This window comes from Sus scrofa, chromosome 2 (genome assembly GCF_054392235.1).
Source record: "Sus scrofa isolate SSC_HxYL_T2T_F1_AM1 chromosome 2, Sscrofa_HxYL_maternal_Yorkshire_Landrace_v2.0, whole genome shotgun sequence".
Taxonomy (NCBI): domain Eukaryota; kingdom Metazoa; phylum Chordata; class Mammalia; order Artiodactyla; family Suidae; genus Sus; species Sus scrofa.
In genome coordinates, this window is record NC_139384.1 from 28,760,668 (window position 1) to 28,779,868 (window position 19,201).

General features: G+C 46.3%; 1 protein-coding gene and 1 long non-coding RNA gene across 3 annotated transcripts in view; one reads left to right on the forward strand and one right to left on the reverse strand.

Annotated features, from left to right (window-relative positions):
• The first annotated feature begins 30 nt into the window (after nt 1-30).
• SLC1A2 (solute carrier family 1 member 2) overlaps nt 31-19,201 on the forward strand; it is a 168,472-nt gene continuing 149,301 nt past the window's right edge. For both annotated transcript variants that reach the window (XR_014837076.1, XM_003480708.5), the window contains exon 1: nt 31-680. Coding sequence is in view for 1 of the 2 variants with exons in the window: in XM_003480708.5 (XP_003480756.2) it covers nt 664-680 (17 nt within the window). In the remaining variant the exon portion in view is untranslated. The remainder of the gene's footprint in view (nt 681-19,201) is intronic.
• On the reverse strand, nt 319-10,537 carry LOC146405296 (uncharacterized). The gene is made up of 2 exons (XR_014837082.1): nt 10,452-10,537; nt 319-5,744 (listed from the first exon to the last, which is right to left on the reverse strand). It is a non-coding gene; the product is annotated as an uncharacterized LOC146405296 (long non-coding RNA).

A 19,201-nucleotide genomic window follows, 5' to 3' on the forward strand; every position in this document is an offset into this window, starting at 1 on the left:
GAGCTGGGGGGCGAGGGGGCGGCAGTTAAAGGAGTCTCCCGAAGCAGAGGCGCTGGTGATGTCAGCTCTCTACTAAAATAGAGAGGGATCGCCCGCAAATCCCCAGCTCCAGCGGGGCTAAACCTTGCAACCCCTCCCCGGCCGGCGCTGAGCCAGGGCGCAGCGACCTCCACCGCCTCCCCCGGCGTGCACACCCACCGCACACGCACGCACGCACGCACACACACGTTCCCTTGCACACCCACCGCACTCGCCGCCCTCCCACCCCCCACGAGCCCGCGCTCCGCCACTCGAAGCGCCCCACACCAAACACAGGTGGCAGCGGCGGCAGGTCGTCCCTGCGCGCAGTCCCGGAGTCGGCGCCTCTCTCTTGGGGGAAACCACCCTCCGAGCCTGCAAAGCACCCAGCAAGGCGCTACCGGAGCCGGCGGAGGGAGCGCAGGACGCGCGCAGCGGCGAGCGGAGACGCGGCTTAGCGCCGGCTGGAGCCTCCCGCGCCCCCTGAGGCGCTAAAGGGCTTACCCAGGAGGCGGGTGGAAGGGCGGGGAGAGGTTCCCCCTTAAATACCGCGCTCCGCCACACTCGTGCGCTCCCCCGGCACCCGCTCGCTTCTCGTCCGCCGCAGCCGGACCTTGCAGAAGAGGAGGGGGCGTTCCCTGAGCCATGGCATCCACGGAAGGGTAAGGGGGCTTTTCTCTCTACTCGCAGGGAAGGGGGAGGTGTGCGTGCGGGGTGGTGGTCCCTTATCCGGGATGAGAACCGAGAGACGCCGGCGCCCGGCCTCGGAGATGGTGGCAAAACGATGGCTCTGCTGGAGGTGGAATGGTGGGGAGGAATTGATTTCCTTTCGCGAAGCTTGCTCCTTAACCCTTTAAAGACGCGAGAGACCAAGGCTTGTTTTATTTTAATTAAAAAGGTTCGGTGGAGGTGTGAAAAAGAGTGACGAAAAATCCTCTTGAGGTTACTTTTGAGATTTAAAAACAATAAGCAGTCGGGCACCTTGAGAGCAGCAGACACTGCCCGGGGGAAGCAGCGCTTGGAGAGCGGCGGCGGCTGGAAGGTGGGGGACCAGCTCGGAATGAATGAGCTGGAAACAGGGACCGGGGCCGGCCGGGGCGGGGCGAGGACCTGCGCGCCGGCCTTGAATGTCAGATTTGCAGAGTTGCGGAGTAGATGCCGGGCCTTCTCTGATCTCTCCTTGTCCCTGGATGGTGGAATCTCCCTGGCCAGCTTTAAGGAAGAGTGGATGAGATTTGGGTGCTTCCCGGGAAGAGGCGGGAAAACGAGTGATTTGGGGCAGGGACAGTTCTGCCTTCTGTCTTGGACTTATCTCCTGCCTCCGGAGGCTGCAGTTGGATGGAGAATGCTGACAGTGATCAAAGCAGCCGTCTTTAGCAAAAGGGACACAGAGCTGCAAGGAACCCTTGACTGTCTCAAAGGGGCCAGAACAAAGTCTCCGGACCAGTGTCTCCTAGGACACTTTCCTGGATTGGGAGTGTCTTAAACGGGTTGGGCAGCTCAGACCTTTGATTAATTCACAGAAGTGCACTAACCCCTTGCAAGAGACCACTGGATCTACCTTCAATGGAAAGCAAATACCAGGGGATCCTCTGAGCACAGGTGGAGAGTCCTGGGTGCTGGAGCTTTCCAGAACTTCTAATAAAATTTACCCACTCTGGAGGCTTGTTTTGGGGGAAAGGTATGCACCTTTAAGTAGGAGTGTAGAGGTGCTCCAAAGTCAGATCTCTAGACATCACCCTCCAACGAAGGGCAGATATTTCTACAACTACTTCTCTGTGTCCAAGAGAAAGAATTCATCCCTTTCCTGTCCCCGGGAGTTCCTCCAATAGGGGACCGGCATCCTGTGGTAGTGTGAGATTTCCCTTCTCTTTTTTGGCCCAACAGTTTAGCAGTGTAGACCTTTTTGATTATTACTTCTCCAAAAAAGTTGCTCCAGAAAGACACTTGTGTACAGGGAGGTGGCACATGGTGCTAACACAGACCTCTAGAATTAACTATTAAGAGCTCGTTTGTCTCAACCTCAATTTTTTCGCCTCCTTAATTAAATAGTCTTTCATATTAGAAAAGATATAAAGGCATTTCTGGCTGCCTGCAGGTCCCTTAGAGAAATAGAGAGAAATCTCTCTCTCTGCCTGTGAAGGCTAGATCTGGAAAACATTTGGGAAAGAGATTGGTGGTGGTAGTCTTTCAAATCCTGTATCCTTATTTCAATGGTCAGATAGTAAAGAGCAAGATTAAGACAACAACAGAAACCCCCACATTCAGTGTTTACCTTACCTTTGTCCTAAATGAGAGCTGTCAAAGGATTTGCCATTAAATATGGAGCAGAAGTGAGTATCAGTCTCTTTAAAAGACTCGCATTCAATGAATGCCATATTGTGCCCTGTGCATAATTAAGCAAAGATTGGGCGAAGGAATTTGTATTTAGGTGATGAAACAATTGAGAAAACGTGAAAGACTGGAAAACAAATATAGAAAGCGTGAAGACCCACTATCATTTCAGAGCAGCGACTGATGAGCAGGTGACGTTTTTCAGATGCCCTGATCTCTTTTCTTCTCTTCTGTTCGTCCATCTTTTCTTCCAGGTGCATTTACTGAGTGCTTGTTGGTGGGACCTCACCTGCTAGGCACTCTGGGTGGATAAAGACAAGACGTAGATGGTCTAGGAACCGGCTTTTAGAAGGCTGGTTCCAATCAAGGACTTTAATGAGTAAATCGTTGCTCTGGTTTAGTGAGACTGTCTTGCCTCTTCTGATATCTTTGGTTAATATGCTTAGGAAAAGGGAAGTTCATTAAAAATCCTCAGGCTGGTTGCCTTTGTTAGCTTGTGTCTTCTAACAGGAATACATTGCTGAGAAGGAAGCAAACATAGCAGTATAGTCATAGTCAGTGTACGTATTTTCAGTTCAATTCTGTTTGATCCAGAATGTTTGGGGAATGGAAAAGTTTGGCAGACCGACCACTTGGGTTACCATGTATTTGGGGGTATATTTAGAGTCAGTGACATCTGCCGGTCATCAATTTTGAAAGAATCATTAGAAGCGCCAGTAATATCTTATGTCTGTTTAGCATTTCCCTTTCAACACTCATTTGGTACCTTATCACATTTGATTCTTCCAGTAACTGTGAAGTAGGCATTCCAGTGGAGGATGGACTTTAAGAATAAAATGATGGAGAATGTAATTTCATCTTTCCAGGAAAATTCCAGGACTTAGCAGAACTTGGAAACGTCTGGAAACACCAGTTCCCATTGAAGTGTGTGCTAGGCATGTCTGGCGCAGGAGATTACCAGCTTTCTCTCAAACCTTTGGCATATGCTGTACAAATTGCCTTTTGAAATATTCTTATTATCAGCCCGTGCACTTGGTCGTTGCCTTTGCCAAGCATACTCGAACACGGTCTGGTAATTTGAGGTTTCTGATTATTTGGAATTGGGCTTGTTAGCATCCAGCTCCTAGAAAACTCAGCAGTGGACTCTTTGGTAGTTCCCAGGCCCTGAAAGGTATTTTCCTGCCAAGCAAGATCTAATGTGATAGTTGAGCATTCTGGTTTTCTAAGTCCTCAGACCTGGCTAGAATTATGGGTTTTGGTCCTTGACCCAAATTGGAAAGAAATTATAAGTAGTTGGTGGCAGAGAGCTAGTGCCCATTATAGACAGTTGCATTGGATGCTGCAGAGGCAGGAATTTTAGAACTATGTTTTGGGGTGAGACACAGCTAGGTCGCCATGCATGTCGGGGACCCCAAGCAGTCTGTCTTCTGATCAGTTCCCAGGAGCCAAAGGGGTCAGAGTGAAAGCCAAGTGCAAGGGCTTGGGTTTCAATTTGACTTAGAAAGCCAGTGAAACAGAAAACTGCTGACTGCAGAAAAACCGGGCAAGAGAGACTATTGGATTTATTTATTATTTCAAGCAAACAAAAACAAAACACAAGGATTGCCTTCTCCCGCCTCCCCTTGGGAAGGGAATGAAGTTGAGGTCAAGGGAGGAAGAGCCCAAGAGATGGACTTACTGGGAAGGGCATGGAAGGCAGGAGGCTTGGGGTCCAGGGGGCTGTACATGGCATGCCTCGGGCTTCATGGCAGTTTTCATTTCTCATTTTCAGGCATATAAAAATCAACCTCCTTGGGTAAAATAAAAATGAGTGAAACTCACATGAGAAAGCCAGTTCAGGTTTACTAAGACCGCCTCTTGCGAGTAATTGAAAGCTTAATTCTCAAGAAATAATTTCTAAATCCACATGAAGCTTGTGACGGGGAAAAGCCAAGATATTAAAAATCCAAAGACAGTTCTGCCCATCAGTATCAATGGCCGCTTCTTTTCCTCTTTAATGTAACAGGATTAGCTGCTGTCTCCTTTGGCTTCAGATTTAAGGGAATTGTCAGACAAGGGAAAGTCTTTAAGAGATGGTGGTGCTTCAGCTGCAGAAACAAGCAATATTTAACAGCGAAGTTGTGAGATTTCTGGGTCAGTGTGCCGTAAATCATACAGCTCCAGGATGGCAAAACTGACAGTTTGAAGCTCAACACAGGTTGATTTCAATGAAAATCTCCCCTCCCCACCCTTCTCCAGGGCTGTATCGCAAAATGCCCAGACGTCTGATTTTTTTCCTCCTTTTAAAGGCAAACTAAATTGGTTTCCATACTGATTGATTCCCCCCCCCCCCCGGGACCGGCTTGCCTTTTGGAACGAACTGAATCTGCTCATTTCAATCACCTGCTCTACTTATTTTGATCAAAGACACTGACCATTTAAAATCTTCTATAGCAATAGTAGGTAGAAGTCATTCTCAACATGAAATTTTAATTTTGTTTGCATTTTCGGAACTTGTCCTGGAAGTCTGAAAAAGCCAGCAAAATGCCCTACACCGCCTGGCTTGTCATCTTTCCTTCCTTGCCTGTAACAGCTTGCTGGGGGCAAACAGAATGTTTCATAGCAAGGGTTTTAGGATCCAGATTACGGCAAATCTCTTTATTTACCAGATCGGGAGCTCGCGCTCTCCTCCCCCTGCCGGCCCCTCACCCCTCGCATCACCAGGCGCCGAGTCCTTGGAATGAATTAATTAAAGGAGTATTTAAAAATATCTCACTGCTCCATCTCCACGTGCTTCATCATTGATGGGAGGCAGATGGGCTGCGTATTTGTCAGAAGAATGGAAAAGGATTGGCATCTCGTTATCAATCTGTCTGGTTGGCTTCAAATGATGGCAGAAAAAACAATGGGCTGGTAATATTCAAGGAGAATAAAGACGGGGTAGATCCTTAAACTTGAAAAAAAGAAAAACCTTTATTTTCTTAGTGCTTTTTTTTGGTGTGGCTGTTTTCAATGATGTTGATTTTTTTTTTTTTTTACTTTGATTCGTGTACCTGTTTAATTTGTCACTGAGATGAGCACATAGGAAGGCTGTCTGCTGAACAGCTGTCCGTCTGGTGTTCTTGGCAGTCTTGGCAGGTGCTCAGGATTATAGGCTCGGTAAGGGCTGTCCTTTAAAAGTGGAATGAACTCTATTTTGGTGGCTGGATTTGTCAATCCGGATCCCTCTAGTGTAGGCGGTGGTCCATAAAGACCTTGAAGGAAGTCCCTGGGGTCAAGGCGAGGAGACAACACCCCCCAGCACACACACACGTACACACCCCTGTATCTTAGAGGCTTCATTTAAACCACCAAGAGGACGTTCTTCTGTTACACTGGGTCAGAAATGCCATCTGTCACTTGCTCTTTGTAATCTGGCACAGAACTTTCTGTCCTGGGTACCCAGCCACTGTACCCGAGGATCATTGAGGTGGTGGCCAAGTGGGAGGTGGGGTGAGACTTGTCTGCCTCTCAAGCTGCTCTTCCCACAGCACCAGACTGGAGGTAGCAGGTGCCTGTGAACTGTATGTTTTAGCTCACACAGGATTTTGAACACATTTGAATTATTTGCTTATACTTAAAAATATTTCACCTAAAAAAAAAAATCCTACTCTGGCTTCTCTCAAACATTGGGAAATCTGATAACAAAGGACCTGCTCTTTTGTCCTATTATCATTTATTGAAGGCTTACAACCCCATCGTTTTTTTACCAGAACTTCACATGTGTTAATTGATTTCATCCCCGCAGCAATGTTTATAATAAAAGTATTATCCCCATTTTACAAGTGTGACAACCTTGGCACAGAAAGAGTATGTAACTTGCCTGAGGTTTCACAGCTAGTGAGGGGCAAAGCCAGGGCTTAAACCCAGGCAGCCTGGCTCTGGAACCCATGGCCCTGACCTCTAGCCTACACTGCCTAGTCCTTCAGGGCTAGAAGTCACCTGGAGCTGAAAAGTGGCTGTCCCCTGAGACAGGGCATGTGCCTGGCAGGTTGGGAACAGTCTTTTCTGAGACTACTTCTCACATTACCTGCCTGATCCTTTGCCACTTTAAGGCACCAATCGAGAGAATGAGAGCTTGAGTTTCGTCTTCTCAGGGTGGGCCACTGCCTAAGGGTTGTGGATTGGAAGCGTTCTTCAAAATTCCATTTCTACGGTAATTCCTGCTACTTTTTTGGGTTAACTCCCTGAACACTACCTTCTTGTTATTTCCTTTAGTTTTGTTCTTAATGACGAGTCCTTTTTAAGTGTTGGTTGTCAGGACACCTGTAACACTGTTTTACCCAGATGTGCTTTGAAACAGCCCCTGTCGTGACCACATGGGTCCAAAATCCTTTGGGATATTGAGCCTTGGGCATACACTTCTTAGTGGAAGATGTAGCCGAGCATTTAGCAGGTCCTGGAATTTATTCTTTCTTGTGTGATTTTTCAAGTGTGAACTGTTTAGGGTTGAGATTCAACTTATTGACTCTTCCTAAAACAGCTACTTGTCCTATCCTTTTAGGAATGCAGCTGATGTTCTTGTTGGTTTTTTGTTTTGTTCTTTTTTTGGTAACACATGCAAACAGTGATAACTGGGAGTGCCTTTTAAGTGGAGGAAGTAGTAGTTCAGAGGCCTTATTTCTGTGTATTTTTAAGAGTGATGCAGTTTACGGATCGTCCAATAGGTGGCAGTAAATGTCAGTACTTTGTTCGGACTAGTGGTCTGACTCCCTTTGGTCCTTACGGAGTTTCCACCCTCACAGTATCCCACTCTCTTTTGATTCAAAAATGTCTCCACCAAATATATCATTTGATATTGGCGAGTTGATGGTCACATATCAGCAGTGTTTATAGATAGTACCATAAACAAATATAAATAGGACTATTTATTTGAACTTATTCCAAGTTTACATATATGATTTCATTAAGTCCTTGAGAAACTCTTGTGGAATATTATGCTCATTTTACAGACGAAGCTCAGAAATATTTTGATTTTACACTATTATGGGTACATGGTTTTTGTTTCAGGGTTTTTTTTTTTTGTCATCTAATTCTGTTGTTTCATGTTACCCACGTTTTGCTGTGAGTTCACATTTCTTTAAAATTTCATAAGCCCTCCCTTTGTTTATTGGTTTGGCTTTGCTCCCATGGATGTCTCCAATCATTTCGGTCTAAGGAAGCAAAATAGCCAAGTGTCCCTAAAAAAAAAAGATGAAGGAGAATTTAAGAGACAATGTAAGAGAAGAGCAATGGTTACAGAGAGAAGCTAACTAATCTTTGAATGGAGATGTGACAGTCAAGAGAAAAAAAAGTGGGAATACATTTAGGCAACTGCGAACTATGATCAGACCTGAGCTAGTAGATGTTAATCCAGAGAATTTCAAATAGAAGAAGCAGTTGCAGTGCACGACAGGAGACAAGGCAGAAGAAAACAGACGAAAGAAGGAAAGCATTCTTCTCTATTAGGTATCAGGCAAAGCCAACTGCAGCAGACCAAACTGTATTTTTGTTTTAATTTCAGTCTTTACTTCAAAGGACAGTTGTGATCTGATAGGCAGCTTTGTTAGGAAAGTGGATTGAAGTCCATGTACAAAGCAGACGTAGAACAGCTTTTCTAAGGGTGAAACGGATGAATGTCACCTGGCAGCCCTCATCTCCGACATTAAAGGGACTGATGGTTTCCGGGTGATGGATTCAGCTACTATTTTTTCTACTTAGATGCAACATATGGTCCAGAAAAGGGGTCAAAAAATATTTTTCTAAGAAGAGTATAGGGAGTCATGGAATTATAGACTGAATCTATTCCCTTAGATTTTTTTTTTCTTCCAGGATTCAAAGTCATCAATCAGCAGACATTAGTAAAACCATTACAGAAGAGAAGCAATGAAGGGCCCATTGATTTTTCTATCATGATTAATTGCTAACATCTCAATAAAGAGCTACTCATTGGTAGGAGTGTATCTCTTCATCTGAGAAGATTCAAATGTGGGATCTTTTCAAGACACTGATGCATTGGGGTTGGGGCATTGCTGCTGGTTGGTCCTGGGAGACACTTGGAGATGGAGACTTGTATGCACGAAGTTGCTTGAGGGGCGCTCCCATCAGTCCCCATGGGCTCCCATCAATCCGCTTCAACCAATCCCCGTGGAAGAGAGCAGGGAGCGAGGGTGGGCAGAGGGAGAGGTTGAAACAGTTCGACAGAGCCCTCAGCCCTCATCCTTCTGGAAGTGCTGAGATGAGCCTGGAGAACAGTCCTGAATGGAGGAAGTAGCTTCCTACCACTACACCAATCAGCCCCCTGGACCGGGGTTGTGGTCAGGCAGCAGGCATGGCCTTGGGTGAACACACGGCAAGGCCTTAGAGGGGGGTATAGTGGGTAAGGGTTGTCACTTATCTACCCCCTCCCCAGCAGCTGGGATGAATGAATCCCTCAGTCCTGAAGGTGGGGGCATGGAGGGGAGAGGAGCCCCCCACGGCATCCACAATCATCTCCAAATTAAACGTTTGAGAGAGAGTAGAAAAATGGGTTCTGTTGCTTTCCAGCCGAACATCCAGGCCTCCGCCAAGCCGTCTTCTATAATGAAATCCTCTCCCTTACAAGGAGGGTGTGGTTGGAGCAATGGGTCGGGGTGGATCCCGGTGGGCAAGGCAGGGAGAATTAGGCAGCCCCTTCCTCAGTTTTAGTTGTGACCCACACAGCCCCAAAGACAGATGACACCGCCTTTCTCTTTGTCCAGACCTTCCAAAGGTATCTGGTCCAGCAAGGCTGGTCATTTCACATTGCTGCCTAAGAAAGGGAAGTCAATTCTAGTGAATGGAAGGGGCCAGAAAGAGCAATAGATAAATATACTGGGAACTGGAATGTACATAGCTATTATTGATATTTCCAGTGTTCACAGCAGCTGGGCTTTTTTTTTTTTTTTTGTCTGTTTTTTTCTTTTTAGGGCTGCACCCGAGGCATATAGAAGTTACCAGGCTAGGGGTCAAATCAGAGATACAGCTGCCAGCCTACACAACAGCTACGGCAAGGCAGGATCCGAGCCACATCTGCAACCTACACCACAGCTCACGGCAACGCCAGATCCTTAACCCACTGAGCAAGGCCAGGGATCAAACCCAAATCCTCATGGATACTAGATAGATTCATTTCGATGAGCCACAACGGGAACTCCAACAGCAGCTGTTTTTATACACATACCAGCAGTGTTTCCCTTGGAGCCCTCACCTTAGGAAAAGGGTGGCGGTGGGTGGGGTGGGGGGCAGTTATTCTCTTTTCTGGAATATCCACTGCATTGTTCTGTTGATTTAGGAAGTCATGCATTTTGTCAGCCTCCGGCCTGAGGTGCTTGTATGTTGACTTTGCTCTGCTCTGTTCCCTTGGTAAATATTAAGATGTGTTTCGGAGACGAAAGAACGCTTTTGAACATCATCCAAGCCCTTGCAGATTATACCTCTGTGGGTATTTCCCCTTGTTGTCTCGTAGCAGGTGAGACCTGGTCTGCTTTGAAACCAGGACAGTGATTATCAATGCTTCTGTGTTTTTATTAGCATGACAGCTCAGAGTCATCGAAGGCAAAGTAACCCACATTGAGACTTTCCTTTTCTTACCTGTTTTTAAGAGTCACACACACCTGTTATTTACAATGGCAGGTAGATAACATGCGTGTTTCCAGTGAGGGTAAAGCCACGCTGATTGTAGTCAATCTACTTTTAGACAACACATTTTGCACATAGACTGTATCAGCCTTGGGTGTATGGCCGAATCACTTTGCTGTACAGCAGGAGATGAACACACATTGTGAATCAGCTATACTTCCATAAGATTTTAAAAAGAATATATCATCCAAATAAAGGAGTATGAAGAATTCACTATCCACTGTCAAATCGATGATTTAAAACAAGTTTTAGGAGTTCCCATCGTGGTGCAGTGGTTAACAAATCCGACTAGGAACCATGAGGTTGCGGGTTTGGTCCCTGCCCTTGCTTAGTGGGTTAACGATCCGGCGTTGCCGTGAGCTGTGGTGTAGGTGGCAGACGCCGCTCGGATCCCGCATTGCTGTGGCCCTGGCGTAGGCCGGCGGCTACAGCTCCGATTTGACCCCTAGCCTGGGAACCTCCATGTGCTGCAGGAGCAGCCCAAGAAATAGCAAAAAGACTAAATAAATAAATAAATAAATAAATAAAACAAGTTTTAGGAGTTCCCGTTGTGGCACAGTGGAAACAAATCCAACCAGTAACCATGAGGTTGTGGGTTTGATCCCTGGCCTCGATCAGTGGGTTAAGGATCTGTCGATGCCGTGAGATGCGGTCTAGGCTGCAGACATGGCTCAGATCCTGCGTTGCTGTGGCTGTGGCATAGGCCAGCAGCTGTAGCTCCGATTGGACCCCTAGCCTGGGAACCTCCATGTGCCATGGGTACAGCCCTAAAAAGCAAAAAAAAAAAAAAAAAAAGTTAAAATGTTTAATTAAAAAAAATTAAAATTTTGCTTTCCTCATAGCAAAAAAAAAAAAAAGGCATTATTAAAAAAACACCTCCCCAACTTCAAATATTACAGAATAGTGTAAAGAAATAAAAGACTGCCTCCCACCCCAATTCTGTTCTCTAGAAATACTCATTTTTTGGTCTATCCTTTGAGATATTTTTCTATGTCCCGTGTAAACATCCTATTCTTAATATGCAAACTGTGTTATCCTATACAGACTATTCTCCAACTTGCTTTTTTGTTAAATTTAAATTTTATTTTATGGCCTGACCCGTGGCATATGGAAGTTCCTGGGCCAGGGATTGAATCTGAGCCACAGCTGCAGCCTGTGTCGCCGCTGCAGCCATGCCAGCTCCTTTAACACTGCACCAGGTTGGGGATCCAACCCAAACCTCCACAGGGACCTGCACCACTGCAGTCGGATTCTTAACCCACTGCGTCATGGCAGGAGCTCCTCTACAACTTCCTTTTCATTTGATACCTCTAGGTATATATGCACATATATATATCATTTATATTATATGAGATACATATATCTCATATATATATATATCATGGTCCACTGTATGGTTATGTAATAATTGATTTAAACAGCCCCTGATTGGTAGACATTTAGGTTATCTCCAAGTCTTTGTGACTATGATTATTATAACAATGGTAGGGGTGAGATATGAATTAAAGAGGGGGACGAAGCACCCCCTCATCTGGCCTGATGACTGAGACCAGTTAGAAGGTGATGGCAATGGTTCAGGTGGGAGATATGATCTATATTAGGATATGGGGATGCCTGTGTATTACCAGATTCCTAAGATACTTAGAAGGACTCGGAGACCAAGCACACGTGGTGGGTGAGCGGGGAGGGAGGCATATAGCCCTCTCTTGGGCTTCTGGCTTACACTGATGGAGGTGAGGGGCAGGGAGAGTACAGAAAGAGAGTTCAAGAGAGAGAGGGCGAGTTTGAAGGAGAAGGTCATGAAATTAGTTCAGACACTGGGAGAGACTATTTCTGTAGGACACCGGGTGGAAATGCTCCCTGAGACGTTGGGTGCCTGAGAGTCTGGGGCCTTAAGGAGTGACATTTTTGATCCTAGAAATAAATGAACTCACTCAGACAGAGCATAAAGCCCAAAGAAAGATGGGCTGAGGGAAGAATCCTAGGGTGCTCTTATGTCTACAGGACAGAGGTGATTAAGGGTACATAGGATGCTGAGAAGTGAGGAGGAGAGTCAGGGGAGAGCAGGGGCTCTTGGGGTGCCTGATGCTGCTACCTGCTGCAGAGACATCAAATAATGTGAGTACTGAAAAGGCATCCTTGGATCAACCAATTTCAAGGCCATCACTGACCAGAGTTAAGAGCAATGTGATAGCTGTTGTCGCCATGTTGGTGTGGGCTGAGAATGGCTGGAGAAAAAATAAAAGCACTTTTTTTTTTCTAGAGCGGTGATCAAGGGAAGGATGGGAGAGCAGGATTACACTTTGGCTTACTCTTTTTAGTTTCCGAGTGGGTGTGAGGTAAGCATGTTCATATGCTAAGGGAAAGGTTTTGGAGCTCCCACTGTGGCTCAGTGGGTTAATGATCAGGCTTGTCTTTATAGAGGCACTGATTTGATCCATGGCCACAGTGGGTTAAGGATCTGGCATTCCTGCTGCTGTGGCATAGGTTGCAGCTGAGGCTCAGATTTGATCCGGGGCCTGGGCACTTCCATATGCTGCAGATGCGGCTGCAAAAAAAAGAAAAGAAAATATATCAAGGGAAAGGTTTGCTTAGTGATGCTAAGGGCATGAGTACTCTTTGTGGAAGAAGCTGAGGGAGGAAAGAATTAGAGCCAGAGGGTAACTGATCGTTTGCTTTTGGGAGGTTCCTGCAGAGGAGGACGGGGCAGCTCTGGGAGTGCTTGGCCAAAGCTTCCTGCAGTCTTCCTGTTTGACTGATCTCACAGCACAGAGAAGGCCAACTCAGACAGAGGAGAGGAAAAGCTCTCCTGCCTGGACTGCTAGACCCATGCGGTCAACTCTGGTGATCCTTTGAGTGACAGAGGAGGCAGCTACCTGGAGTTGGTTATATTTTAGTGGCAGTTGTTTCAATTTATTCTTTCCATCAGCCTAAGTCTCCCTAGATGGATTTCTTCTCTCTCTCTCTCCCAAATCCTTCATTTGTGCTCTTGTATGTATAGCTTGTGACACTTCCGGAGTCTCATTCTTGGTCTGAACTCTTCTGGGTCTGCCTTTTCTTAGGACACTCCTTGGGCGTTTGCATCCTGCATGTATCGTGGTAACTTGCAAATGTACATTCCTATTTCAGACCTTTTCTCAAAGCTGCAGATTCATATAACCTACCACCTAGTGCACATCTCCATTTGTGCCATGCACAGATGTCTCAAAATGACCATGATACAGTGGAACTCTTGATTTTTTTTTCCCCCGCAGCCTCATCCCTACTCCTTCGCACGTTTCTCTAGAGATTCAAAGCCAGCAATGTAGATATTACTCCAGATTTTTTTCCTCTTCCATCAGTCCCAACCTACAAGCTTTCTCTCTTCTATTCCAAAATGTACTGAATGTACCTTTTCTGGCCATTGCTGTGGCCATCACATGAGCCCAGACAAATGTCATTGCCCCAGTGGAGGCTTCTTCGCAGCCTCCTACCTTTTAGTCTCAAGTATCCCAGGGTCCGGCCCACCTTAGTGCCCACCCTCTTTGTCTGGACCACTTCCTACCCTCCACCTACTGCCATTTGCTTGACTGGCATCCTCTTATCGTGGTGCATCCTTCAGTTCTTAGCTTGAACTCAATCAGCATCTGTTGATTGAATAGTCAGTCCAGCTCAGCCTGGGGATGCAGAGAAGACTTCTCAAAAAAGGTGACATTTGAGCTGGTTCCTTTCCAGGAAGCTTGTCCCCATCACACTTATTACAGCATTTAATTGTGACAGAGCAGGCTAAATATTTTCTTGTCTGTCTGCTCACGATCCTGGTATCTCTCTGAGGATCAGGACTACATTTCTTTGTGCCCCAACTTATCATTATTGCGATGTATGTTGGTATAATCAAATTGTCTACTTTGGGAAAGAGACATGCAAGGACATAGAGGGCACAGGGGGATGGCTTTAAGGGGGCAGCTGGACCAAAGTTGAAAAAAAAAAAAAAAAACGTTCTTTCACTTGCTGGAACAAGTCCTCCTTTAAAGTTCAGCTGAACTTTCCTGCCTAGCCGTCAATAACCAGCCTTTTAACTGCAAAGGGCTGATAGGGTTCAAGTAGGTTGTAAGAATAATTAATTGGGCAGCAGCTCATCTTGGGAAGCCAAAAATGTATTTGTCACAGTCAGTCATGGTCCCATGCTGGTGTCTGGAAGAGGTTACAAACTCTTATAGCTGCTGTTATTTTAAAATGCAGTCATGTGGCTCAGAGGTTCATGAACCCGACTCGTATCCGTGAGGATGCCGGTTTGATCCCAGCCTCGCTCAGTGGGTAAAGGATCCAGTGTTGCTGTGAGCTGTGGTGTAGGTCGCAGAGGCGGCTCGGATCCTGCATTGCTGTGGCTGTGGTGTAGGCTGGTGGCTGGTGATTCAGCCCCTGGCCTGGGAGCCTCCATATGCCTTGGGTGCGGCCCTAAAAAGACAAAAAAAAAAAAAAAAAAAAAAAAAAAATGCAATCAAAGGTAATCAGGTAAGACTTTTTTTGAGCCCACTCGCCACCTCTTCCTGCATTTCCCCCCCAAACCACCTGCTTTCTCTCAGCGTGATGTCTCTCTAGTCCTTTTCCTTGTTTCTTGTGAAGGAAAACAAGGAGAAGCTAGCAGGCACTTGGTATTCAGACACAAAGAAGGATGGGGGTCAAAGATGATGTTTAAATTACATAAGTGAATAAATCCAAGGCTCAACGTACAACTGCTTGTGAAACTGATGTAGGAAAAGTTACCAGAAGCTGACAACATTGGTGTAAATTGATGCTTTTTAATGTTTGCAGAGATTCTGAATGTAGTTAATCATTCCCAATAGAGTTCTCTTCTCTGGCTTCCTATCGTGGTCGGGGTAGGGGGAAAAATAAAGAGCCAGGGGTCTTAATATGACTTGGCATTGGTATGTATATTTTCTGGCAATATAAATGAGAATGTGTGATATGTCTGTATTTCCTGAAGTGGAGTTTTCTGGAGGTTTCTGGGAGCGGGCTATATGGAGGGGTCCTTGTTGTGTCCTGGTGGGATAAGAGGATAAAGACTCTGCGTGGCATGTTCTTCCTTGACTCTTAGGAAGAATTCTTTTTTTTTTTTTTTTTTTTTTTGATTTTGCATCTTCCTCTTTTGTGGATCCATTTAGGAAGAATTCTATGATTGGATGAAGGGCCAGTTTCTGGAACCCCTTTTCTGAACCTTAGGAGAGAAAACCTTCAGCTGAAAGTGCCCTCATCATCCTTATGGAAAATGCTAGATTCCTCCTAGATTCAGAACTGGGGCATTCAAACTGCTGTTTTTAATGTGAAAATAGAGTCAGGGCAGAGATGCCATATTTTCTAATTTCCTCTGTCTAGAACTCTTTGTTAGTTGGAGCATCCGTGGATTGTGTTTTTACTTTCTTTGCTTTCTCTCTCCCTCTGAAGACACCCAGTAAGTCCCCAAGAACGTGACCTCCAGATCTCCACACACAATCCACATGTAATTAATTGTTCAATGGTCAGACAGACCCAACAGTTTGTCCAGCAGGGGGTGCTGTGGAGCCTCCCACAGGCCACCTGCAGGGCCAGGGTGATTTATGGTCAGACAGACCCAACGGTTTGTCCAGCAGGGGGTGCTGTGGAGCCTCCCATGGGCCACCTGCAGGGCCAGGGTGATTTTCCTGCTGCCCTGAATCGAGAGCTGGAGGGCAATTGTCTGCATCCCCAGGCCAGCCCCAGCTGTTACCTCCCTTTGGGAAAAGAAACCCAACCGCTTTGACTGTTTACATTCCAAGTGACCTGGAGTTGTTAAAACAACCAGGGGACCGGGGCTCTGGAGCCCAAGGCCACACCTGGGACGACAGGCCTGAGGTTGAGAGCCAGTTGACAGCTGTCACCACCAAATACCACCCTGGTCCTGGGTCCTCACCCTCCCGGTCTTTCTTCCTGAGAGTCATCCGTGGGATTCGAACAAGATTTGGTATGTCCAACCTGGTTGGGTCTGGGTTCTTGGCGGACTTTTTAAAGTGAAGGGGCAACCCTGGGAAAGAAGGGAGACCTTTAATGAGGGAGGAAAAAGACACTTGAGGGCTGGAAAAGTACATTTGGAAAGGGCTGGAAGGGCCCCAGAATAAACAGTGCAAGAATGGAAGCATGAAAACAGATACTCCTCTTTTCAACATGACTAACCAGCCCCCCCAAAGTCCAGCTTGTGTTCCAACCCAGTTGCAAGCAGGAAACAAAATTAAAATAGGCATGAAAATGCTGTGCTTTTGTTACCGGGCTCACTCCCTCAGGAGGGGGCCGAGGAGGAGTCGGGGACTCAGCCACGTGTCCATATGCTGCTTGAAAGAGGATGTTTCTGTTCACTGTTGAGCTGCCAATGGCAGGGAAAGGTTCCTGAGTTTTCCAGGAGCAGGAAAATCATGCTTCCATGCAGCCGTGACTTTTGTGTCTAGTCGGGGGCATTTTAGGTTAACCTTTGAGTCTCTCGTGTCATAGAATTGCAGGGTATTTAGGGAATAAATAAATGCAAGCCGTCGAGGAGTTCCTGTCATGGCTCAGTAGTAATGAACCCGACTAATGTCCATGAGGACACGGGTTTGATCCCTGGCTTCGCTCAGTGGGTTAAGGATCCGGTGATGCCGTGGGCTATGGTGTAGGTTGCCGATGAGGCTTGGATCTGGTGTGGCTGTGGCTGTGGTGTATGTAGGCCAGCAGCTGCAGCTCTCATTCGACCCCTAGTCTGGGAACGTCCATGTGCAGTGGGTTCAGCCCTGAAAAAAAAAAAGAAAGAAAGAAAGAAAGAAAGAAAGAAAGAAAGAAAGAAAGAAAGAAAGAAAGAAAATCAGTTGAAAAGTTCCCTGGGTGATTTCTTTACCACAAGAATTTCTGAGTCCTCCTTTAAGAGAAACAGGGCTGGTTTCATGGGCGTGTGATGGGCAGTCACCTGGGGCCCTGGGCTCTGAAGGGGCTTTTCCTGGGTTTCATGCTCTGCAATCACCATCCTTAAACTCTTAATAACAGAGGCCTTGGCTTTTAATTTCACACCGGGCCCCACCTATTAGGTGGCTAGTCCTGCAGGGAAGCCACATATCCACAGGGCCGTGTGAATTTCTGCTGTTCACGGTGACAGTGAACATGATGAAAATGATAACCTTGAAAATATCTGTCTCTTGCATTGCACTATTATGACAATGAGACACTTTGCATAAAATAACTTCTGGAGCCAGCATTGCATTGTGGTTGTGTATCTGTTTTCATGCTTTGGATGTGTTTGATATTCAGGCAAAATTGCCTGGTCCACGGCTTACTAACAGTATAGCTTCAGGGAAGTTCATTGGCCTCTCAGACTCTTTATCTGTTCAGTAGGGGCAATATCACCACCTGATAGGGCTTTGGGAAAGATTAAGGCAGGATGTGGGTGAAGCACTTGGTAGAGTGCGTGAGACCTGGAGGACACCCTGTAATGACTGTCTTCTTCTTCTTGCAATAGCCTGACTGTATTGCTTTCAGTTTGCTGGACTTAGGCGGGGTTACCCATCCGGCTCTTTGCAAATTAGGTTGCTAACCCTTGGTGTGTACCCACAAGTGTGTTTGCTAATTCTTTCTCATAGAGCCACAGGTGATAAGATTAGAAAGTAGGGCCTGGACTTCTTTGTTCTTGTAGAGGTGGTATTTGCACTAGTGGAGATTCGTTTGAAGAGTTTTCTCTTTGTGTGCTTTTAACCCTTGAACTAGTTTTTACTCGTAACACATTTGACTCAAAATGCGTGGCACCTTTTCCACCACACTCTCCGACACCAGATGGGTTTCCTGCAATTCAATTCAAATCAGATCCTTCTGCCTGGAGTTTGTGTCAGACCCCTTAGGTTAAGGGCTCCATCCCAAGAGACTGCCCCCACGTGACTGCAGGTGCCCGTGGCAAGGTTATACTTCTGATTGACAGGCTATAAATTCTGGGAGTTCCCACAACCCCCTCCTCAGGTTTGATGATTCTCTAGACCCACTCATAGAACTCACCCTATTATAAAGCGTGCAATTCAGGAACAGCCAATGGAAGAGAGGCACAGGTCAAGGTATGGGGGGAGGCATGTTGCCTCCCCGCCTCAGGGCACACTTTGATGTGTTTCCAACCCAGAAGCTCTCAAAGCCATCCATCCTTTAGGGATTTCTATGGGGGTCTCCTTATGTAGACACGATGGATCAAATCACCAGCCACTGGTTAGTAATTCACTCTCCAGCTCCCCTCCCCTCCCCTCCCCTCCCCCAGGGTCAGGGTAGAGGGGAGGCTGAAAGTTCCAACCCTCTAATTGTACCTTGGTCTTTCTGATGACCAAGAAAGCTACCAAGGGGCAGGATCCCCAGCCACCAGTCTTCTCATTGGTCTACAAAAGGCACGCTTATCCCCCTGGAGAGTCCTGCCATTTGGGGAGCTGTGATCCCTCCAGGAATCAGGGACAGAGACCAAATATTTATTTTGTATTGTGTCACAATCCTGTACTAGGATGGTCTCCCCAAGCTAGAAGCCTTCTGCTCCCTTCTCATTCAAGCGTTCTGAACGTGTCTAAGGATAAGATGGATTGTTTCAGGAGATGTTGGACAGGGAGCTGGGGGCAGGAGGCCTATCCAGGCCTAGGTTAGACTTCCGTCAGGCAGGGGCACCGTGGAAGACAGCCCAGATTTGGAAGGAGGGTGGGTGAGCGTTGCTTCCTCTAACACCGAGGGTCTGTGATGTCCTCTGTGACGTTATCCCCATCAACTCCAACGACTGAGGATTCAAGATTTTCCAGCACCTTAAAACCACCTTTTTAAAATAACTCAATGAATTTTATTATATTTACAGTTGTATAACCATCATCATAATTAAACCATCTTAAAGCATCTCATGGGTGTGTGGTAGTGCCACTGTAGATGGCCAAAATCATGTGACAGAATGTTACTCTTTTATTGGGTGAGCTGGTTTATGGGGTAAAAGGAGCCTCTGTGTGCTGTAGGAAAGAATGCGTCTATCTTCCAAATAAAACACAAAAAGTCATGTCCAGCTGGTCACTAAAATATTACTATAGGGTTATCTTCAAGGAAAATCAAATAGAGAGACTTACATGTTTTTCCCCCCTTTTCTTTGTAATGTTATCTCTGTTAAAATTTCCATGGGATTCTGACTTTTCAGGGATATTCTATATAATGTGTGGCAGGAATAAGCTATATGAAG